Source organism: Chionomys nivalis, chromosome 2 (genome assembly GCF_950005125.1).
Source record: "Chionomys nivalis chromosome 2, mChiNiv1.1, whole genome shotgun sequence".
In the NCBI taxonomy this organism is placed as follows: domain Eukaryota; kingdom Metazoa; phylum Chordata; class Mammalia; order Rodentia; family Cricetidae; genus Chionomys; species Chionomys nivalis.
In genome coordinates this window covers 12,068,678-12,091,156 of record NC_080087.1, presented here as the reverse complement: position 1 = coordinate 12,091,156, position 22,479 = coordinate 12,068,678, and the positions used below count along the sequence as shown (strand labels likewise).

Below are 22,479 nucleotides of genomic sequence, written 5' to 3'. Positions count from 1 at the left end.
TGTTACCTCAGATACTTAGAAGTTTAGGGCTGGAGAAAAATGGCTCATGGCTCAGTAGTTAAGAGCACTGGCTGCTTTTCCTAAGTTTGACCTGGGTCTAATTCTTAGAACCCACATGGCTTATAACTGTAACTCCAGCTCCTGGGCATGCAACCCCTTCTTCTGGCCTCCACAGACACCAGGCATGTGTGCAGTACACAGACATACATGCAGACAAAACACTCATGCATATAAAATCAATAAAATACAATGTTTTAAAATCTAGTCATCACTGAGATCACTGCATCTATTGATGGTAAGCTTTACAATTCTTTTTGAGTTGCTATTAATAAAATAGCTAAGGCCAGGTAGACTATGAGGAAAAGAATTCTTTTAGCTCACAGTTCTGGAGATCCAGGAGCAGGTGTCAGCACCTGCTCGGCTTCTGGTGAAGCTGTTAGGATGGCTCAATTTGTGATAGAAAGCAGAAAGGGCAAACAGGCCTGGACCGAAACTAAGCATAAAGAAAAGATGGAGGAGAGGAACCAGAGTGACTTATAACAACCAGCTCCTACATACATAACCATTCCAGGACTAGAAGAGCAGGAAATCCAAGAAAATTACCAGTCCCTTTTCAAGGCCGCAGCAGTGCTCTATAGCTACACTGAGGGTCGAATTTCAACATGACCTTTGATAGGGTCAAGCCATATTCAGAATGGATGGGAATCTAGTAATACTATGGCTGGAGCTACTCAAAAGGCAGGTGAGAAGGTTCAGTGCAGTCTGTTTCTTGGAGCCATGTACAATTTCTGAAACGATCTTGGTGTTTACCTCTAGAGCAGTCATGGCCAGTAAAAGTGGGACGAGCCCAATAGCCTGGCTGCAGCATGGTGCTCACTCTGCAGAAGGGTTGTGATGGGATTTTGGATCAGCACCTGAATGGACTAGGCATTTATCCTAATGGAGATCAAGAGTGAGTATCCACTACAGATGTGAGTGTATTATGTATTTCTAGAGTTTTGTCTGTATTTCTTACTTTCTTACCCCAACTCCCACCCCTTATGGGCACATTATACCTATATGATTTTGCTTTTTGGGGATTTTACTTGATTTGATATTTTTATACTTTCCTCAGTTCTCCTGGAACTGATCTGAAAAAGGATTGGGAAAGGCAGAAGACTGCATAGGACCATGGGCTTTTGACTTAGGCCACCAGACTTCACATACAGCTCCACCACAAAAAATTGTGAAGTTTTTGTATGCCTCAGTTTTTGTATCACTAAAAGTAAGGCAAATCATAATTATTGGAGAACTTGCTGGAATTAAATGAGAAATGGGTTAAATGCATGTAATGCTGTTAGTAGAGAATCAGCAGTGTAGTAGGAGCTGTGGGCCTCTTCCCACAGCCCAGCTCATGGCTGCCTAGCTAGCTTATGACCCGAAATAAAAACACACAAATTGTATTATTTTAAACACTGCTTGACCCATTTCTGTTCATATGTGTAGCACCCAAGGTGCGCTTACCGGGAAGATTCTAGCCTACGTCCATCCTGGGTTGGAGTTTCATCACGTCTGCTCTGGAGAGGAGAGCATGGTGTCTGTCTCTGAGAGGAGCTGCCTTGCATCTGAGCTCACTTCCTCTTCCTCCCAGCATTCTGTTCTGTTTACTCCGCCTATCTAAATTCTGCCCTATCAGATGGGCCAAGGCAGTTTCTTTATTAGCCAATGACCTTCCTCCATCATTTCCCCTTTTTCTGTTTAAACAAAAAGGAAAGGCTTTAACATAGTAAAATTACATATAGCAAAACAGTTATCAAGTAAGAATTACAGTTACAATATTTACATCTATTTTATCTTTATCATAACTAAAGAAAACTATAACTATCTATCTATTCTTCAACTCCATCAAAGACTCCAAAAAGGATACAATATTACCTAAGCAAACAAGGAATAAGCAACTTTCAAACTCTAGAAATGACAGAGACATCTCGCTGCCTTGACAGTCACCCAAAGTTTCTCTGTACCGTTGGGGCATCCATCTTCGGCCCACAGGCCCATAGTATCCAGAGACATTTCCATGAAGCAGGAAATTTCAAAGTCAGTTCAGTCACTATCTGCTGTGTCCTGCAGAATGTCTCGCAGACTCCTTCATGAGTCAGGAACCCCGAAAGATCATCTCACCTTTAGGCAAGTTCAGTAGTCCTCTCTGTGCGGGTTCTCTGTGTCCAGTTTATACAATAGTCCAGGCAAGAGCAGTTTCTTGCCCAAATAGCTATCAAACTCCATAAGGTGCCTCTTCGATGCCCATCTTCTTTCTTCTTGAATTAGATTGGTGCTGTCAGGAGCAGAGTGTCTCATTGTCATGAAAAACCCTAAGTTATTAAAACACTTAAAATGCCATATTTTATAATCATTGAAAGATATGAAGAATGCCTATCTAAAATATATCTATGTACATCTAGAAAATCTAACTAACATGACTACAAACTTGACTATTATTGATAATTATCCATTAACAACCTATATACATTACATTTTTAAGTGAACTACACAATCACAATACCTTAATCAATATCAGAAATATATATACATATAATAAAATTGACCTTAAATTAATAACAGTAAACCAAGATTCATATCAATGCAAATTATTCACATCTATATCATCTCTCCCTTTAAATGTAAAAGAACATTTATAAACAATATTTGGGAATATGGACGTAGTTATTTCTCTCCAAACTGCTTCCTGCTGAATGGGGGCGCTGTTATTCGGGTCTTTTATGGGATAACCTGTCTGCTAGGTTCATCACAGTCGGCAGTTGAGCAAAGTAATTTTCTGAAGGTGTTCACAGCAACCTTTCAGGAGGGCGTGGTCTATCATACCATATTGAAATAGAAGAAATCCACAGGGTCTCATCCTCTGTGAAAACAAAAGAAGAAACTCTTTTCCAAAGTATCATGTCCTTAGATCCAAATTCTGAAGTCAAGGTATTTTGAAAATATCTATCTTGGATTAGTTCAGCAGCATTTATAAACAAATATCTTTTAGCATCTGTTGCTCCTTCCTCAGCATTAAAACAATTCAAAGAGAGCATAATAGCATACAGTGTCAAGATTCTCTGTGTATTTTCCATCTTTGTGCAGCTTTATTTTAACTCTATTTTGTTTACTTTTATATTTTCTGTATATCTTCGTCCTGGAATAACTCTTTAGACCAGGCTGTCCTTGAACTCACAGAGATCTGTCTGTCTCTGCCTCCCAGGCAGTGGGATTAAAGGCGTGTGCTACCACACCTTGAAGTCTCAGAGGTCAATCTCCCTCTGCCTCCAAAGTGTTGGGATTAAAGGTGTGTACTACCACACCCAACTACTTCCTTATTTTTGTTTTTTTACTTTTAAGAACTTCATCTTTCAGCCTGCATATATTTTTAAACACACTGTAAATCATTTAAAGTTTTCTTTGTCTTTGAATCTCTCTTTACTGTATATCTCTCTTTTTCTGACCACATGAGTCTTTAATTTACCAAGCAATATCAGTAGGACGAAAGCCGTGGCTTTGACGGCTGGATCCAGCCATTCCTTAGCTTTCCAGCCTCATGGCAGAGATACCGGCTGTAGCCATGTTTATCACCACAACTCTGTGGCGTTTCAAGGTCCTTGCCAGCAAACAAGCTACAACACTCAAATGCTTTCTCTGTAGCTGACCTCCTGCCTCAAAGAGTCAAGAGTTTGCCCTGGCAGGATGGCCCACAAAGCCAGCATTTTAAAACAGCACAACCTTTTTCCTGCTACAGCTGAAAACAAACAAGCATTCAGTAAACTTTTATCAATATCATTTAAGTGTTTTGTGGCAGGACCTCTTAAGAGCAGCAGGGTTTTGCAGCTAAAGCTGAGTCAGGAAGCCTCTCTTAGATGAGAGCGCTTGCTTGCATCTAGCAAGCAGAGCAGACCCAAGAAATTGCTGCTACGAAGAAAACACGCTTTATTCTTTCCCAAGCTTTCTCAGGCTTTCTGTGGATATAGTCGTCCATACGTTGGGGGCCATCTGTAGTGGGAGTTGCGGGCTGCGTTTCTACTGCCCCAGCTCCTGGTCTGCCTGGCTAGCTTATGCCCCAAAATAATGACACACAAACTCTATTCATTTAAACACTGCCTGGCCCATTTCTATTCATGTATGTAGCACCCAAGGTGCGCTTACCGGGAAGATTCTAGCCTACGTCCATCCTGGGTTGGAGTTTCATCGCGTCTGCTCTGGAGAGGAGAGCATGGCGTCTGTCTCTGAGAGGAGCTGCCTTGCATCTGAGCTCACTTCCTCTTCCTCCCAGCATTCTGTTCTGTCTACTCCTCCTATCTAAATTCTGCCCTATCAGATGGGCCAAGGCAGTTTCTTTATTAGCCAATGACCTTCCTCCATTACAGCAGTATGTTGACACCACACACATGGTGGCTGCTGTTGTTAGATATTCCCTGTCACAGAAAATCTAGAGCCCAGGTCCATTCCTGTCTGTCCTGCTCTCTGCTGACCTCATCCCTTGAGTGATTTTGGTCAGAATTACCCTTGATTTTAAGCAGTTAGTCATAATGAATTTACATGGAACTGAACCATTCATGTTCTGTATAGAACTATACACGCTCTTTGGGCCTGAGTGCCATTTGAATTACCCCAGTGAGTACCGTGATGAGCAACTTCTGCTTTTATTTCATCAAGTGCAGTATTGTAAAAAGTTTGAGTGGGGGAAGAAAAGTATACAGAAAGAATTCTTGAGTATGAAGCTAGTCTTCTGAAAATATACAAAAGTATTCCAGAAATACACAAATAGAATCTAGCTATTCTATTTTATATGAAATTACATGATTATGGTATTTCATACTTTGTTTTGGTTAATCATCTTACCTCACTCTCCAGCCCTGTGCCCCTTTTCCTTCCTTTGCCACTGTAGTCTTCCATTCCTAGCAGCTTTCTGCTTTCATGACACATGTGTTCCATTACCTGACCCTCTCCCCTCTTACGGTCTCCTGTCTAGTTTAATGACCTGTCCCTGCACTCAAGTCCACATAGACAAGAGAGAGGACATGCGTGATTTGTCTTTTCTGTGTAGAAGTTACTTCAGTATAATTTTCAGATTCATTCATTCTCCTACAGCTTTTTAATTTTCATTTTTCTCTGCGACTGAATGAAGATTCATTGTAGTTTTCATTGGGCCATATTTTCACTGTCCGTTCTGTCTGTCTGTTAATAGACATCCAGGCTGATTCCACTTTTTTACTATTGTGAACATGGTATCAGTACACATGGAAACACAAGTGTCTGTGGTGGGGTATGCATATTATCAGGACCAGTAGTACACCTGGGTTACATGTTAGTTACAACATTAGCTTCTGAGAAACCATCTTCTTGAGTCCCAAGGTGTATGCATCAGTTAATATTCCCACCAGCAGTGACCAAGGGGTCCTCATTCCTCTATCCTCTCCAGCAGTTGTCATTTCTTTCTGTCCTTTTTAGGTTTTTGTTTGTTTTTACTTGCTTACTACATTCGTGGGCACACATGTGTTACCTTGCCTGGCATAGTTTGAGTATGGAATTGAGAGGACAACTAGCAGAAATCAGTTCCCTCCTACCCTGTAAACCAAGGGATTGGCCTTGAGTCATCAGATTTTATCTGCTGAGTCCTCTTGCTGGCCAGTGTTTTTTTTATGGTTTAAAAATATGCAACTATTCTATATTCTAGATACTAACTCCTGTCTGAAGTGTAGCTGCAAAGACTTTCTCCTGCTCTGAAGCATTCCCTTATCTGTGTTCATTCACTGTGCAACTCTTTACATTCCTGTGATCTCATTTGTCAGTTCTTGGGGTTATTTCCTGTGCTTTTGAAGTCCAGTCAGAAAGTTGTGACCTATGGCTACATCTTGAAGTGTTTTCTCTGTATTTTTCTCTAGTAGTTTCAACATTGGATTTTATATTAAGGTCTTTGATACATTTGAATTAATTCTTGAGCAGGGTAAGAGATTAGAATCTATTTTATTCTTCTGCAGTCAACTATCAAGTTCAGCATGCACAATTTGTTAAATAGACTATTTTTTCCAGTGTATATTTTTGACATTTGTCAAAAGTGAAATAGCTGTTACTGTTGGGGTTTATTTTTCTGCCTTTTTTCTGTTTCGTTGGTGTACATACCTGTTTTGTACCGACCCTGTACCATTTTGTCCCTGTAGTTTATAGTATAATTTGAGATCAGAAAATGTGATGCCTTTAGGGGTTGTTCTTTCTGGTGTGGACTGCTTTGACTATTGGTGCATTTTGTCTTCCTATTTTAGTTTTTTAAAGTTCTTTGAAGAATGTTATTGGGATTTTGATAGAAGTTGCATTGAATCTGTAGATTTCTTTTGTTAATAGAGACATTTTCATGATTTTATTTCGTCTTTTGGGGCAGTTAATCCTGTTGCTCTTTCACTTAATAAATTACAGAACCAGATGAGCTGGCTCATGATCACCATGGGATTCTTATAGAGACTGTTTTCTTTCTCATTTTTGTTCAAATTGTGTTCTTTTTAGATCAAAGGAAATGGTCCTGAGCTTTGGTGATATGGTTGCTCACTGAAGTAATTTCCTGTGTTTGTATATTCGCCATTTGGGGAGTCCTGCTACAGAAGCCAAGCATCAGCACTAACTGGCATTTATCTTGCTTTCCCTAGATCTAGGTAGAAGGAGTGAAACAGCATATCTTGGACCTTACCTTACACCCCAAATATGCTTCTCTCATTCCTGTCCTATGCTTTTATTCTAGGTTTCTCTAATGTTAATAGCATTCAATAAACACTTCCATGAATAGCATTCAATTTACAGCCATGCTATAAATTGATAGGGTGTGTCTTACTTAGAGATGGTCATAAGCTGTTCTTTTTGTTTCCTCCACCTCTTCTTTTTTTGGGGTGCCTGGGGAGAGCAGGGTTTCCCTTTGTAGCCCTGACTCTCCTGGAAATTACTCTGCAGATCAGGTTAACCTCAGACTCACATAGATCCACCTCCTGAGTATTGGGATTAAAGGCATATGCTACACTGCCAAACTTTTTTTTCAAACTTTTTTTTAAATACTCAAAGGCATGACTTAAAACTTGCCTCACCCATTTTTCTTAAATAAATATATGCAACCTTCAGCCAACATCATAGCTGGAGAAGTTCTTTGGTACAGAGCAAATCAATCCTCTTTCCCTTTAGAAGGGTAGGAAAGTCGTTAGGATGCTTGTGTAGATCCATAGCACCTAACTTCATGATCTGGGCAACTGAAATCCCAGCTGACCCCTGGCTGGTGATTTGTCAACATTCTGGTATGTCCTAACATTGCCAAGGAGGCTGGCAGGATTTAGAGAACAGGAAATAAGCTGTTGGGAGATAAGGCGGGCAGCTGTGCATTGCAGGCAGGAGAGGAAATGAGAACGAGCCAGCCAAGCAAACATTGGCGGATCTACTTCACTTTCAAATGAAGAAGCAATGGAAAGACTTCTTCTAGTTCAGAGTCATCTACCTACTCAGTTGTGCCAATTAGAACTTGGGGTGAAGAAGCCTGGGAGTAAGGACCACATTTCCAGTCACTGCTGCATCTCAGCTTAGAATTCCAGAAGGGTGAAACTGAGTCAGTGTCTTGTTTATCCAACAGTAGCAACTGTGTTATCTTAAGATTTAAAAAAACCTACTTTAATATTAGAGATAATCTTAAATATGTTTTGCCTATGCTTTTTTTGTGTTTGTGTCATTGTGCAGGTTATTTTTCATGAAGAGGTATTTCCTTGGTAGCAACTAATTTTGTGATCACACATGGCAGTGGCCACTGGTGGCAGAAACATCAATTTTATAGACATCCTTACAGTAGATAAATGTTTACTGTGCCCACCCAAAGAAACAATTTAAAAACAGCAGTGATGAATATGGTGTTCCTGTTTGTTGTATTCTGTTCTTTGTAGCCATTCTGAAATGGTTGTGGGCTTCTGGGAGGAAAGCTTGTCGATGGAGACCAATTTGTAACTACCCACAGATTTGTGTACTGCAGTTTTCAGGCCAAATCACTGTCAAACCTGAAGGAAGTAAAGGAATTTAACTTTATTGACTGTTAGGAGATTCTGAATTTTATGATACATTCAAATGTTGTTTAAAGACTTAAGCTGATGAATTTTTTAAATAATCAAATCAATTTAAATAATCAACTAGATTTACACAAGCAAATCTTAATTTGTTGCTCCCTTATCCATACCTGAGAGGTCCCCACTTCTGTACATTTACAACTCTTTAATTGTGTAGAGAGCACTGTATTATGTCTGTTGAGTAAACTGAGCTCTATGGGCAGAGATGCCTTAATTTCTTTCTTTGGCATCTAATAGTGTTTAGTTCATCTTAAGCATACAGACAGTATTTGTTGTTGTCAAAGTGCCTTAATTAATTTGAAACAATTTTTAATACTTTTTATAATTCAAATATATAATTTAATAAATATTAAAGCTTCCAATTATGATATCATTTCAGAATACACTAAAAATAACCGGTCATTTTGAAGATGTCCTCAGCAGCATAGATCCTGCCTTTAAAGTAATACTTACAGCACATTCTGTCAGCGACAGACATGTAGAGCTGGCCAGAGCAAGCAAGGGGTCTCAGTGTAGGACATGGCTGGATGGGACTACTTAGTGTTTGCATTATTGGAAGTTGAATGTAGCATGGTAGCCATCAACTGGATTAAGTTAAAGATTGCTGGGGTTTTAAAGATCACAACCTGACTGCTTTCTTTGTTTTTAGTTGTGTTATTAAGATGCTGTAATATCTTTACCTCTTTAAACATTGAGGTAAACAAACTAGGGTGGGCTTAAGGCAGACTAAGTCAGAGAACCTTCAAATCAGGTGTACCCACTACATGGTTCTGAGAAGTTACAGGATTTGTGTATTGTTGGTCTGTGAGGAGGAAGTATTGCAGACAAAAGGAGGGTATGGCATTGGAGGAGATCCATTAGGCCTCAGTTACTTCAACTGCCGAACCTAAGTTAGAGCTTGGAAACCTGTAGTGTTGTCTGACGTTTCTGTCCTGCCCAGTTCCTGCAGTTGTTAAATCCCAAAGAAATCACACAGAGGCCTACATTAACTACATTAACTGATTGACCCATTAGCTCAGGCTTCTTACTAACTCTTATAACTCGTATTAGCCCATTATTCCTATCTATGTTAGCCACGTGGCTCGGTATCTTTTTCGGCGAGGCAGTCACATCTTGATTGCTCTGTGGCTGGTCACGACTGCTGCAGACTAGGACTTCCTTCTTCCCAGAATTCTCCTGTTCTCCTTGACCCACCTCTACTTCCTGTGTGGTTGTCCCACCTATACTTCCTGCCTGGCTACTGGCATTTATTTAAAATTTAATTGACAGAATGTAAACCATTGTCCCAATACCACTTTTCCCTCTTTTTTTTTAAAAATAAGAACTCTGAATCTAATATTCTTTGCTTAGCTTTTCTCCTGACCATTAGCCATAACAACTTGTAACCAACATTCTAAACAAAGGAAAATATCCACAAACCATTTTTGGGAATGTGGGCATAGTTTTCCAGGCTACTTCCTGCTGATTTGGGGCACTGATAATCTTATGGGGACTTAAAGAAAATTTAGACTTATGTTCAAGTCCTGACTGGAGTATCCTGTGACGCTTGATTATTTTAGGCAACATTTTGAATCTTTTCTTACCGGAGATTTCTCAGGTGGTCTTCCTTGATCAAAACTGATTTTTCTTAACTCAGAATAAATCCGTAGCCTCTCATTTTCTGTGGAAACAAGCAAAACCTCTTCTCCAAAGTAATATGTCTTTTGACTTCAATTTTGAAGTCAAGGCATTTGCAAAATACCTATCTTGGATTAATTCAGCAGCATTTATAAACAAATATCGTTTAGCAGCTGTTGTTCCTTCCTCAGCATTCAAACAATTAAAAGAGAGCATAATAACATACAGTATCCAGACTTCTGTGTATTTTTCATCTTTATGTGGCTTTATTTTACCCTCTATTTTTTTATTTTTTACTTTTAATTTTTGGCTTTTAAAGACAGCTTCTCTGTGTATCTTTGACTGTCCTGGAACTCCTTCTGTAGACCAGGCTGTCCTTGAACTCACAGAGATCTGCCTGCCTCTGCCTCCCAGGTGCTGGGATTAAAGGTGTGTGCCACCACACCTTGAACTCACAGAGATCTGTCTGCCTCTGTCTCCCAAGTTTTGGGATTAAAGGTGTGTGCCACCACACCTTGAACTCACAGAGATCTGTCTGCCTCTGTCTCCCAAGTTTTGGGATTAAAGGTGTGTGCCACCACATGCCTTAATTGTGTAGAGAGCACTGTATTAATGCCTGTTGAGTAAACTGAGCTGTATTTTAATAAATACAGCTTGCCTGAAGATCAATGGGCAAAACTAAGGCACTAGAGGCCAGGGAGTGGTGGCACACTCCTTTAATCCCAGTGTTTGGGAGTCATACACCTTTAATTCTAGCACTATGAAGGTGCAGACAGGAACAGTATGATTGGACAGAGAGGAATATAAAGGGGAAGAGATAGAAACTCATTGAAGTGTGGAGTCTAAGGTTTGGTGGAGACACAGGTGCAGTCTAGGTAGTCTAAGGGTCACCCCTTCAGTCTGAGCATTTCCAGAGGTGCAAAGGTCTCTTCTGCTGACTTACCACTTTGCTTTCTGATCTTCAGCTTGAACCTCAATATCTGTCTCTGGGTTTTTTATTAATTGTGCTACATCTGGTGCTTAATATTTGGGGTACAGATTCACAGAAAAAAAAAGCTGTTTGCATGTGACTTTATAGCCACTGACTTAGGCTGCAGTCACCGCCCTACTGGCTAGGTTTTTTCTTTCTTCTCCCCTGGTAGGCTCTCTCTGAACCCCTTTCTTGGTCTGCTGCCAAACTAGGTAACTGTCTTATATTCCAGTCAGGCTTTTACTGTTCTACTCAGCAACAATAAGCCTCACATCTTCATCATCTTAGTCGGTAGATTTGGTAATACAATTGTAAATTCTTGAAGGGAGGAATTAAAAGAGATTTTTTTTTTAGCATATTAAAAAAATGGGAAACACCAGTACAATGGAGCAGTTTGCATCTCTGTCTGATAATATGCCGGACAGTTTGAAAATGGAAAGATTAAATAAGAGGATAACTGGTTTAGATGGGATTTATGTAATGTCAGTTGTAATCATCTTTATCATTTTTGTTTTATCACTAAAAAAGGTGGTTAATCTGAGAGCTAAGATACAAATTTTAGAAAAACTTAATAAAACAGATTATAGAGATATTCAAATCCAGACAGAGGAATTTAATGGAGAACCTTTTTCACCATTGCATTATAAGAACAGACAGGAACAGCTTAAGATTTTCAAACAACCTTAATATAGCTAGTAATCTTACGAGAATTGCTAAATGAGAGAGGCTCTGTAAGAGCTGAATGGACTCTTGTACCAATATTAGATTTAAGGAGATTCAAGAAAGCAATAGTTTCATATGGTATACATTCACGTTTCATGAATCAAATGTTAAACTCCTGGTCAGTTTATAATAGAATTATCCCTAAAGACTAGAGTTAGCTAAAGCTGTTTTAGAGCATGGTCCACAAGTAAATGGAATACCTGGTTCAGAGAAGAGGCTAAGACTATTGAACAACGGAATAAAGCTAGATGTTTAGAAATCTCCCAAGATCTATATCTTGGAAAAGGAGATTATGCTACTATAGAAAGGCAATCCATATGCTGGCTTTATGCCGTGCAGAAGCTTTGAATACTTGGACAGAATTGAAGATGTAGGAAATGAGATTGGATCATTTACTAAAGTCATACAGGGCCCAAAGAAACCTTCACGGATTTTTTTTTTTTTTTTACAAAGATTGATACCAGCAGTAAATAGAATGATACCAAATTCAGAAGCTAGACAAATAATAGTTGAATCTCTGGCTTTTGAAAATGCTAATTCTCAAGGCAAAGGAATAATTGGGCTATTAAAGGCAAGGTCAGCACCTTTGGAGGAATGGATCCAAGATACAATTAATATTGAATCTCATCACCATGATGATACTTGGCTAGGAGAGGAAATGTCCAGAGATCTGAAGAAAAATGGAGACATCAAGTGTTTCAATTGTGACAGAGTCACCTTAAAAGGGATTGTAAACAGGATGTCCCTAGAAACAGTGTTTTTTTTTTTGTTTTTTGTTTTTTTTTTTTTTGCATAATCCATTTAGAATGTCCCTCCCTTCTGGATTATACAGAAGGTATGACAGAGACAGGCATTGGACTAACGAACGTAGGTCAACAAGGGATATTCAAGGTAATCCTTTGCCTTCAAGAAACTCCATGAAGGGCCCCTCTCAGGCCCCTATGCCAAATTCAGTTCAGTCGTTTCCTGTCATCATAGAGGAAACCTAATGCCTATTGTGAGACGCCATACTGCCCTGGATGATAGAACAGCTATAAAAGAGAGAACAAAAAATTCAGGAGAAACTATAAAGCGAGTATTCTGGCAAACTTCCACAAATGAACCCAGACCAATTAAAAATTCGTATAAATGATGATGTCATTGAAGGACTGGTAGATACAAGTACAGATGTAATAATAATTTCATTAAAATCTTGGCATCCAAATTGGCGTCTTCAGGACATTAATGTTCAGTTTTTAGGAACTGGAACTTTATCTCAGCTAAAGCAGAACACGAGATGGGTCGAATATATAGGACTAGACGGACAGAGAGGAATATTAACATATGTAGCTAACATAGCAATGAATTTGTGGGGACATGATTCGTTGCAGCAATGGAAAACTCAGATTACTGACATTACCCCAATCTTGGAAACAAACCATAAATTAATGTATGTTGAGAAAATATTACAAGATATTATAAAAAGGACAGTTACCAATCATCCAGGTTGTACAAGAACAGCACAACAACTGCTGATATTTGAAAGGCACTAAACTTTAAAATGGTTGACAGACAAACCTGTATGGGTTGCACAATGGCCTTTAACAACAGAGAGATTGCAGGCTTTACAATAGCTGGTACAGGAACAACTAAATACTCAGCATATTGAAGCATCAACCAACTCTTGGAATTTTCCTGTATTTGTTGTTAAAAAGAAATTTGGAAAATGGAGAATGGTAACAAATCTAAGAGCTGTTAATAAGGTAATTCAGCCAGTTTACTCTCTACAGTTTGGAATTTGTTTGTTTTCTCTCTTACCTAAATGATGACCTCTTATAGTTACTGATTTAAAAGATTGTTTTTTCACTATATCTTTACAAGAAAAATTTGCATTCACAGTGCCTACTCATAATTCTCAGCCTGGTAAGAGATGTGAATGGAAGGTTCTCCCACAGGGAATGTTAAATAACCCCTCCCCGTGTCAATATTTTGTAAGTTAGCCATTGGAAGTGATACAAAAACAATTTCATGAATCTATAGTTTACCATTACATGGATGACATTTTTTTTTTTTTATTGGTTTTTCGAGACAGGGTTTCTCTGTAGCTTTGGTGCCTGTCCCGGAACTAGCTCTTGCAGACCAGGCTGGCCTCGAACTCACAGAGATCTGCCTGCCTCTGCCTCCCAAGTGCTGGGATTAAAGGCGTGTGCCACCACCGCCTGGCTCATGGATGACATTTTAGTATTTGATTCAAATGTAGATACTTCAGAAAGAATGCTTGAAGAAATAAAGAAAATTTTGCCTTGTTGGGGATTGCAAATTGTTCCTGAAAAAGTACAAAGAGGAGATTCTATTATTTAGGCTATAAAATAAATATACAAAAATTAGCACCCAAATGGGGCATATTAGGAGAGATTGATTGCAGACTATTGATGACTTTTGGTATATCATATTTACAACAGGATAAAATTTCACAAATCTTTACGAATCTTTGTTTCTATTATTCTCTACAGACATTTAATCCTAATGATCTTATTGTAGTCCTAGTCAAGTTAAATATTACCGCTGGCTTTGGAGTTGGAGTGTGGCTCTCTCCTTCTCTGAACCCAAGTGTGCTTATTAAGTAAAATCCAAAATATGTCTCTTGCCGGGCAGTGGTGGCGCACGCCTTTAATCCCAGCACTCAGGAGGCAGAGGCAGGTGGATCTCTGTGAGTTCGAGACCAGCCTTGTCTACAGAGCTAGTTCCAGGACAGGCTCCAATGTCACAGAGAAACCCTGTCTCGAAAAACCAAAAAAAAAAAAAAAAAAAAAAAAAAAGTCTCTCATGTCAGAAGAGCCACTTGGTAATGGAACAGAAGAAAAGAAAATTTATGGACTACTTTATTGCCACTAATCTCACAATCCTTTGGTTTTATTTTGGCTCTTCAACAGCTTTTCTTAAGGTATAAATTTTATAAGATACACACACACACACACAGAGGTGTGTGTGGGTATATCTATATTTTAAACTTTTGTCATACTAGTGGTCATATAGAGTACTAATTCTAGAAAAATGTTTTATCTTCTTTACCGTACATGATTTCATATTTTCTGCAATGAATCATACACATGTCTAACAACGACCTTTTGAAGTATCCAAAAGGAGGATGGGGCCCCACAATGATGATTCCTTCGGGACTATATAGCACCACTAAGCTGAAGAACATGGACTTTGGTTTCTAAATTGCTCAGAATAATTTTGAGGTAGGTAGCTGAGATGATCCAGTCTAACAGACTACTCTAGCCAGGACTTGAGGCAAGCCTTGCACTTTCTCATACACAGAAACTAGACAACAAATAATACAGCTGCATCTCCCAGGACTTGACAATTAACCCCAATTTTTCTTTTCAGGATCGTTTAATGATCCTGTCACAGCCAGATATCAGGAAGTAAATTTTAGAATACGATGACCACATTCCCATGGGGTGGGGGTGCGTGGTTTTTAGGCATTCAATGGGTTATAGATATTTGTCATTGTTTAGAATTTGGTATGGGTTATGTTTAGAAGGAAAGTTAAACAAAGGAGATTAGATTCAGAGCTCTTGTTTTCAAAAGAAAAAAATGGCATACATAGATATGATAGAATAAAAGGGTAGGTTTATTGAATCTACTCTGAAGAGAAAAAAGGGAGAATATAGGTATGATATGATAAAAGGGTCAATTTTTGAATCTACTTTTAAAAAACCACAAGATTTAAATATTTTACATTGTATTAGACTTTTGTATATTTTATACAAATTTTGTATTTTGATAGAAATTTGAGACTAATTTTGTTAAAACATACTGTACACACATTTTTAATCTTGTTCAAGGTATTTTGTCCATACAGCTCATTTATCAGTATAATGCAAATTTCTAGTTATTGAAAGATATTATCAACTCTTTAGGATACTAAAGAAATGCAGATTGGTAATTAGTTACCTATTACAATCAAACTTGTGTCACATTAGGTATGTTTTCAATGTCAAATATATATATATATATATTGGTTTTTCTGTGGCTTTGGAGCCTGTCCTGGAACTAGCTCTGTAGACCAGGCTGGTCTCGAACTCACAGAGATCCGCGTGCCTCTGCCTCCCGAGTGCTGGGGAGATATATTTTAAATAGACAGGTCATCTTCAGAGATCTACAGAATATGGCATTTAAGATGTTGTAATAACATAGGTTCTTTTTTTATGACAATGAGACATGTCTGCTCCTCGCACACCAATCTAATTCAGAGAAGATCATGGACATCAAGGAACCTCTACATAGAGGTTAGTTTCTTTGGTGCAAAAGTAAGCCACTGGGCAAGAAAGTGCCCTTGCCTCGACTGGCAGTATGCTGTCCTGATTGGACAAGCAGGATACAAAAGAGCGTGAGTGCCAAATATTATCAAGACAAGGCAGGTAGGTCCTTTCCTATTTCTTAGGAAAGTCTGTGGAATATTTTAGGCCTTTTGGCTGAAGATGGATGCCCCAACATTGCAGAGGAGCTTTGGGCGACAGTCCAGGCAACCAGCTGTTTTTGTCATTTCTCATATTTTTTGGAAGTTTCTTGCTTGTACTTCCTGCTTACTCAGTTAATATTACGTCCTTCTTGGGTCTCTGAGGGAGCTGAAGACTAGATAGTTATAATTTTCCTTCTTTACCTGAGGCAGAAAAGAAACTCACTAAAGAGGTGTAAAGTGTATAAAATACAGTTTTTTCTTATATTAATTATAGCCATCTTTTTATTTTAGGCAAAGAAGGGGCAAAGTAGTGACATTTTATTTGTATTTTAATAAATAAATCGTTTCTGAAGATGAGAGTGCAAAACTAAGGCACTAGAAGCCAGGCAGTGGTGGCACATGCCTTTAATCTCTGGACTAGGGAGAGAGAGACAGACGGATCTCTGTGAGTTAAAAGTTACCCTGGGATACACAAGATAGATCCAGAAACATATCCAGGTGGTAGTGCCTCACACCTTTAATTCCAGTGTTTGGGGTCACACGCATTTAATCCCAGCATTAGGGAGGTAGAGATAGGAGCAATTTGGCTAGACAGAGAGAGAACTATATATAGAGAGAAACAGGAACTCACTGGAGTATGGAGTCTGAGATTTGGTGAAGACACAGTGCAGTCTAGGCCGTCTGGGGATCTCCCCTTTAGTCTGAGCATTGGTAGTCTGAGGTAAAAGGTGTCTCTGTGGCTTACTGCTCTGCTTCTCTGATTTTCAGCTTTAACTCCTATATCTGTCTTTGGTTTTTATTATTCGTGGTATACCATTTACTGTGGCACCACCAGTGCACACCTAGAGAAAGGTAAAAGCGCGTGAATGTCCTAATTAAATGGAGTGCTTTTGCTGATCAGTGTCAGTCCTTTACTGACACATCAGAGGCATCAGTGTGTCTGTGGGTGTTCTGGGTTTCAAGCTTCACTCTGAGCTCACTGAGGGTGGTGGAAGTGATTCATAGCCTTCAGCTCAACACTAGCCACATTGCATAAGTGTAATAATGATGCTGCGTTCATCACTCTCACCAGGAGGGAACAACCGTAGGGGATAGTCACGTGGTGAACCTTGAGATACTGTTTTCATGGCTCAGATTCTTGAGACTTGGCAGCTGCTTGTTGCTGCATAGATGTTCCTGACTCTTTTAATTGGGACCACTAGACTTGCCAAGTGTTTGGTACATAGATTCACAGAACACCTCACAGATTTCTTGCCTTTTTAAATTTTACTAATATTATATCTGTGTATTTATGATGAGGAGGGCACTCAAGTTGCTATACGTGTGTAGAAATCAGAAGGCAGATTTGTGTAGTCTGTTCTCAATCCTCCTTTTCTCAGGTTCTAGGGATCAAATTTTGGTTGTTAGCCTGAGGCAAGCACCGTTACCCTCGGAGGCATATTGCTACTTCCAAACCTTCTACTTACTTTTTTAGATAAAAAAGATATTTATAGATGAGAAACATGAAAGTAATTTCTCTAGATGTAGCAGTTTCCAAGCTTTAAGTTCTTTCTAGTTAAAAAAGTAGTAGTGTATATTAATTTTACAAGAGGAGTCAAGTTCCCTTACTCATAAAATTAGAAGCTGTTTTAGTCACTGTCCTTACTGCTGTGAAGATACACCACGGCCAAGACAGCTCTTCTAAACAAAATCATTTGATTTGAGACTTGCTTGTGGTTTCAGACATATGTGTTATCCTCATGGCAGGGAACAACACCAACAGTACCTGCTTCATAGGCAGGGCGAGAGGGTGAGTGGAGAGACACTGGGCCTGGTGTGGGCTTTTGAAACCTCAGATCCCACCTCCAGTGACACACTTTCAGCAAGGCCACACCTACTCCATTAAGGCTCTACCTCCTAATCCTTCTGATATTTTCAAATAGTGCCCCTGCTGGTGACTAAGCATTTATCAGGGTAATATGAGCCTGTGGGATCATTCTCATGCAAACCACCACAGAAGCTTATAACTTCTTATTTTCTCTCCAAAAAATTCAAAACAACTTAAATCTTTCCACTGTGTGTTTTCCATATTGACTTTGTTTAGATGCTGAGCTGTTCAGAAATAAGATAGTCCAGAAAAGATAGACATTTTCCTCATTTCTTCTTCCTGGACTAAACAAATAATACATTGATTCACAAGGGAGAATTTTGTGGAAACCATTCCTCTGCAGCACAGGACCAACAAATGAGAGATTGTTGCACATATGTGAAAAACATGTGATGATTTATGTGGGACCTCTCTTTTCATATCAGTGTAATGTTTCCTTGTTTGTTCATATACTCAGATGTCTGCTGTCTTCTGGGATATGTCAGGTGTGTCTGGATTCATGTGGGCCTTACCCAGTTCCTATACTAATTCCCACAGTCTTGTCCATACTTTTCCTATTTAGTTTTGGAATCTGAATACTTTATGGAAATGAACCTGACTAGTTGTTTTTCATGTTTTTAACATTTTCTTGTTTTTCTAGGTTGTGCTGGTGAGATGGAATGAGCCTTATCAGAAACTGGCCACATGTGATGCAGATGGAGGAATATTTGTGTGGATCCAGTATGAAGGCAGGTGGTCTGTGGAACTGGTCAATGACCGTGGGGCTCAGGTGAGTGGATGGTAGACTTCTTCCCATAAAACACTGCTGCTTCATTGTCACCAAATTAAGAGAAAAAAAAAGTCGAGTGGCACTGTAGAGATGCTAAGTGGTTAAGAGTGCTTGCTAGGTCTTAGAGAAGACTTGGGTTTGGTTCAGTACCCACATGGTATCTCACCAACTATCTAAAACTTCAGTTTTGGGGGATCCCACAGCCTTTTCTGGTCTCTGTGAGCACTTGGAATGCACATATATATACATATATGCAGACAAAAAAATAATACCAACCAGGCAGTGGTGACGCATGCCTTTATTAATCGCAGCACTTGGGAGGCAGAGGCAGAAGAATCTCTATAAATTCGAGGCCAGCCTGATCTACAAGAGTTAGTTCCAGGACAGGCTTCAAAGCTATAGTTAAAACCCTGTCTCAAAAAATCAAAACAAAACAAAACAAAAAGCAAACCAAAAAAAGAAAAAACCCAAAATTAATACACATTAATACATAAGAATCCTAAACTTTTGCAAGATGGATAATTATAACATTTCAGAGACCCTATAAGCAGGATTATCAAAGTATCTGTCTCACAAAATCCATGAAGAGTTTTTACCTCCATGCCTGAAACTTGACTTTGGAGATGCCATATGGCTTCTGTCTTGGCAGGTACACACTGTATTGGGGTCTATGAGGCTCAGTAGCCTGCAAGTCACACGCAGTGACATCTGCTAGGTGTAAGCAGTGTTTGAAGCACTTTTTATGAACAGTTTGATGTAATTCTCAGTCACCCCTGAGACCTTATTTTAGATGAAGGAATAGGCACAGAGACTACCTTGTACTTAGAAACCAAGGGCTGGGCTTCTGACCTATGCTCTCTGACCACAGAGCTCATGCCCTTGACCTTGCAAAGCAATATGCACTTCTCATGGACCTGCAGATGGCTGCATTTGCAGTTTCCCCTCAGAAAGGCTGATTAGTGTCACAGGGCAGCTACCATTTCCTCCTTTCCTCACTCTGAGGCATGATGGAAACAGATGTGCCAGAGGAGCCCATTCTGCTTACCTTCTAGATGAATATATTCTCAGGAAAAACGCGGGCTCTGTGTACAGAGGCAGGCCTCCTGTGATGGACATCCTGCAAGACCCTCAGTCTAATCAACACTGACAATAACATCTTAATTCCTTGGGATTTTATTTCACCTGGATAGTCTGTATCTTTCAAATGTGGGAAGCTTATAACTTATTTAAAAACCAGGTGAGAAAGGAGCAGATGATGATCCTATAAACTTGAAATGTACAGCGAAGCAGACCATCACAGGGAAATAGTGAAAATAGTGCAAAAAACTTTCATTAGTAACTGCTTCCTGGGAACAAGAGCTCCCTCTGACGAGTGTCCTGAAACACAGGGTGGATGAGTGCCAGACAGCCCAGCCTCACTGGAGGTAGGAGCCGGAGGACAAGCCAGACAGCCAAGACCCAGTTCTGTCATAGCAGTAGCTCAACAAGAAGTCCTTGGAATGACCATTGGACCCAGAGTAAAGACAGTGTATCAGAAAAGAGGTGAAGATGACAACAGGCAACCATACTAACTGAGAACACAACAGAAAAGAGCCATAAGACTCTCCACTTGGTCAAAAGGCTATGGAAGCAATCACATATACATTAGCACATTGACTAAGACAGCTAAGGATGATCACGAGAAGTGCCTCAGAGAGTCCGAACTAAACAAGATGCTTCTCTCCAGCATCTGCCTGTGTGCCACCATGTCCCACCATGATGATGGTGGACTAACTAGACCTCTGAAAGTCACCCCAATTAAATGCTGACCTTTAATGTTCCTTTGGTTGTGATGACTAAGATATATGCCATAAAGTGGTTTTTTTAAATATGTTTTTTATTCTCAAGCTTCATAGGGAACTTTATTCTGAAAATTTGCTATTTTCAGCTAATAGAAGAGGAAAAAAATCCAGGACAAGATGTTCAATAACTTGCCCAGAGAGACTTATGGGCATTAAACTGAGAACCCAGACCCCATTGTTCTTCTAAAACATTCTACCACAGTGTTTCTAGACAAAACAAAAACTTCATCCCATTCTTTTTCTCTTTGACAAAAATTCATGTGTTCGTATTATATCTCTAACTGCCCAGACTTTGTTATTGTTGAAAGACCCACCCTATCAGCCAAGCAGCAGCACCACTACCTGATTCCCCCAGTGCTATCCTTTCTCAGCAAGGACCCCCCCACACTCCAGCCCTCATTATCTCCATCTGGCAGCTGTGAAATTGATTCACATGTCACACCCTTCCATGATTTTTCCATAGAGACTTTAAAACAGACGCACATCAGACACGAGAAAAGTAAGGTAAACCCTGGGGGCCAGAGAGCTGGTGTGGACCATAGAACACCTGGCAGCACTCAGCGCTCACAGGTGACTGTGCCTGCAGGTGCTACTGAAGTATTGCTTTAGCTCCTGACAGGCAATTTTTCTGTTCTTTTGCTGTTTAAAACTGATTCTTCAAATCTTAGAAGCTGTGAGCAATTGCTATAATTGAATGCTAACATTTGGGGGAGACTTGTTTGCTTTTGATAATGTTAGCATTATAGCTGACCTTATTTAAAACAACAAAAACAAGCAAACAAACAAACAAAGAGTTCCATACACAGATAATGCTGCTCACTGGTCAAGGCAGCATGTGCTTAGTACACCTGGAAAAGTGTCTGGCAGAGAGCAGTTCTGCAGCTTGGAGGAGGAACATCCTTGAAGGCACTCAAAAGCATCACTGTTTAAAGGAGCGCAGATGATCCTTGCTTAGAGCATGCCCAAAGTGCTGGAGCAGTTGACACAGCTAAGCAATGCTGTCGCCTCCTGTTTCAGGAAGTGATGGTGAGACCGTTATTTCAAAGCGGGTGTGGAACAGTGCCTGCATTCTTTCCCAGTGTTAGTCACTGCCTGTGCCAGGCACATACTCTGAGAGGCTCTGATGAAAAGCTGCCTCAGGCAGTGGTGTGGCCAAAATGCTGCTCAGCTTCAGGTAATCTGAGAATTCTCTTCAGTAAGTGAGACTGAAATGCCTTTGCAGTCCTAAAACAATCTCCCAAAGAGATACTTCTGCTATTTTTTCCCTAGCATTTAGTGATTGTCTCATTTGTATTTCTCCAGATTGAAAAGAGGGAGGCAGGCAGGCTAGTGTACGCGTCTCTCTCTCTCTCTCTCTCTCTCTCTCTCTCTCTCTCCCTCCCTCCCTCCCTCCCTCCCTCCCTCCCTCCCTCCCTCCCTCCCTCCCTCCCTCCCTCCCTCTCTCTCTCTCTCTCTCTCTCTCTCTCTCTCTCTCTCTCTCTCTCTGTGTGTGTGTGTGTGTGTGGTGTGTTGGGGGGAGTACAGTTGTTGATGACTCCACTGCTGAGGTGCACCCCTAGGCCTTGGTTCTCTAGACACAACCTCCCTTAGAATGTACATTTCTGCTGACTTGAACTCATCATCTCCCCGCTTCTGCTTCCCAAATCCCACGCATTCTTGTTGCCGTGGGCTGAGGGAGCCAAATAGGTCTATTCATTTGAACACCCTGTATTACCTTTCTGTGGGATGGCCAGTGGCTCTTGTTTCTTTGGATAACACCCCAAAGCACAGGAAGCAAAAGCAGAAAGCTTTGCATAACAAAGGAATTGACAGCCTTAGAATGAGGGTTGTTCACTGACTAGATGTCTGATAAGGGGTTAGTATTTAGAGGTGCAAGGAACACAACAGAAAAAAAAACCTAAAAACCAAGATGATCCAATTAAAAACTGGACAATAGACCTAAATAAATACTTCTCCAACGAAAACATACAGAGAAACAGCAGGTGTATGAAGATCAGCCATCATGGAAATGCACATAAACTACAGTGAGATAGATGCCATCTCTTATGAGAAGACTGCTATCAGAGACAGATTAGTACTAGGAAGAACATGCTCGCTGTCTGGGCCAGTCTTGACACACAAACTTGCC

The 22,479-nt window shown here is 39.9% G+C and overlaps 1 protein-coding gene across 2 annotated transcripts in view; it reads left to right on the top strand.

The window, feature by feature from the left end:
- The window catches only part of Tulp4 (TUB like protein 4), a 180,847-nt gene that overhangs the window by 95,236 nt on the left and 63,132 nt on the right, over positions 1 to 22,479 (top strand). For both annotated transcript variants that reach the window (XM_057756029.1, XM_057756036.1), the window contains exon 3: positions 18,382 to 18,510. In XM_057756029.1, coding sequence (XP_057612012.1) covers positions 18,382 to 18,510 — 129 coding nt within the window. The remainder of the gene's footprint in view (positions 1 to 18,381; positions 18,511 to 22,479) is intronic.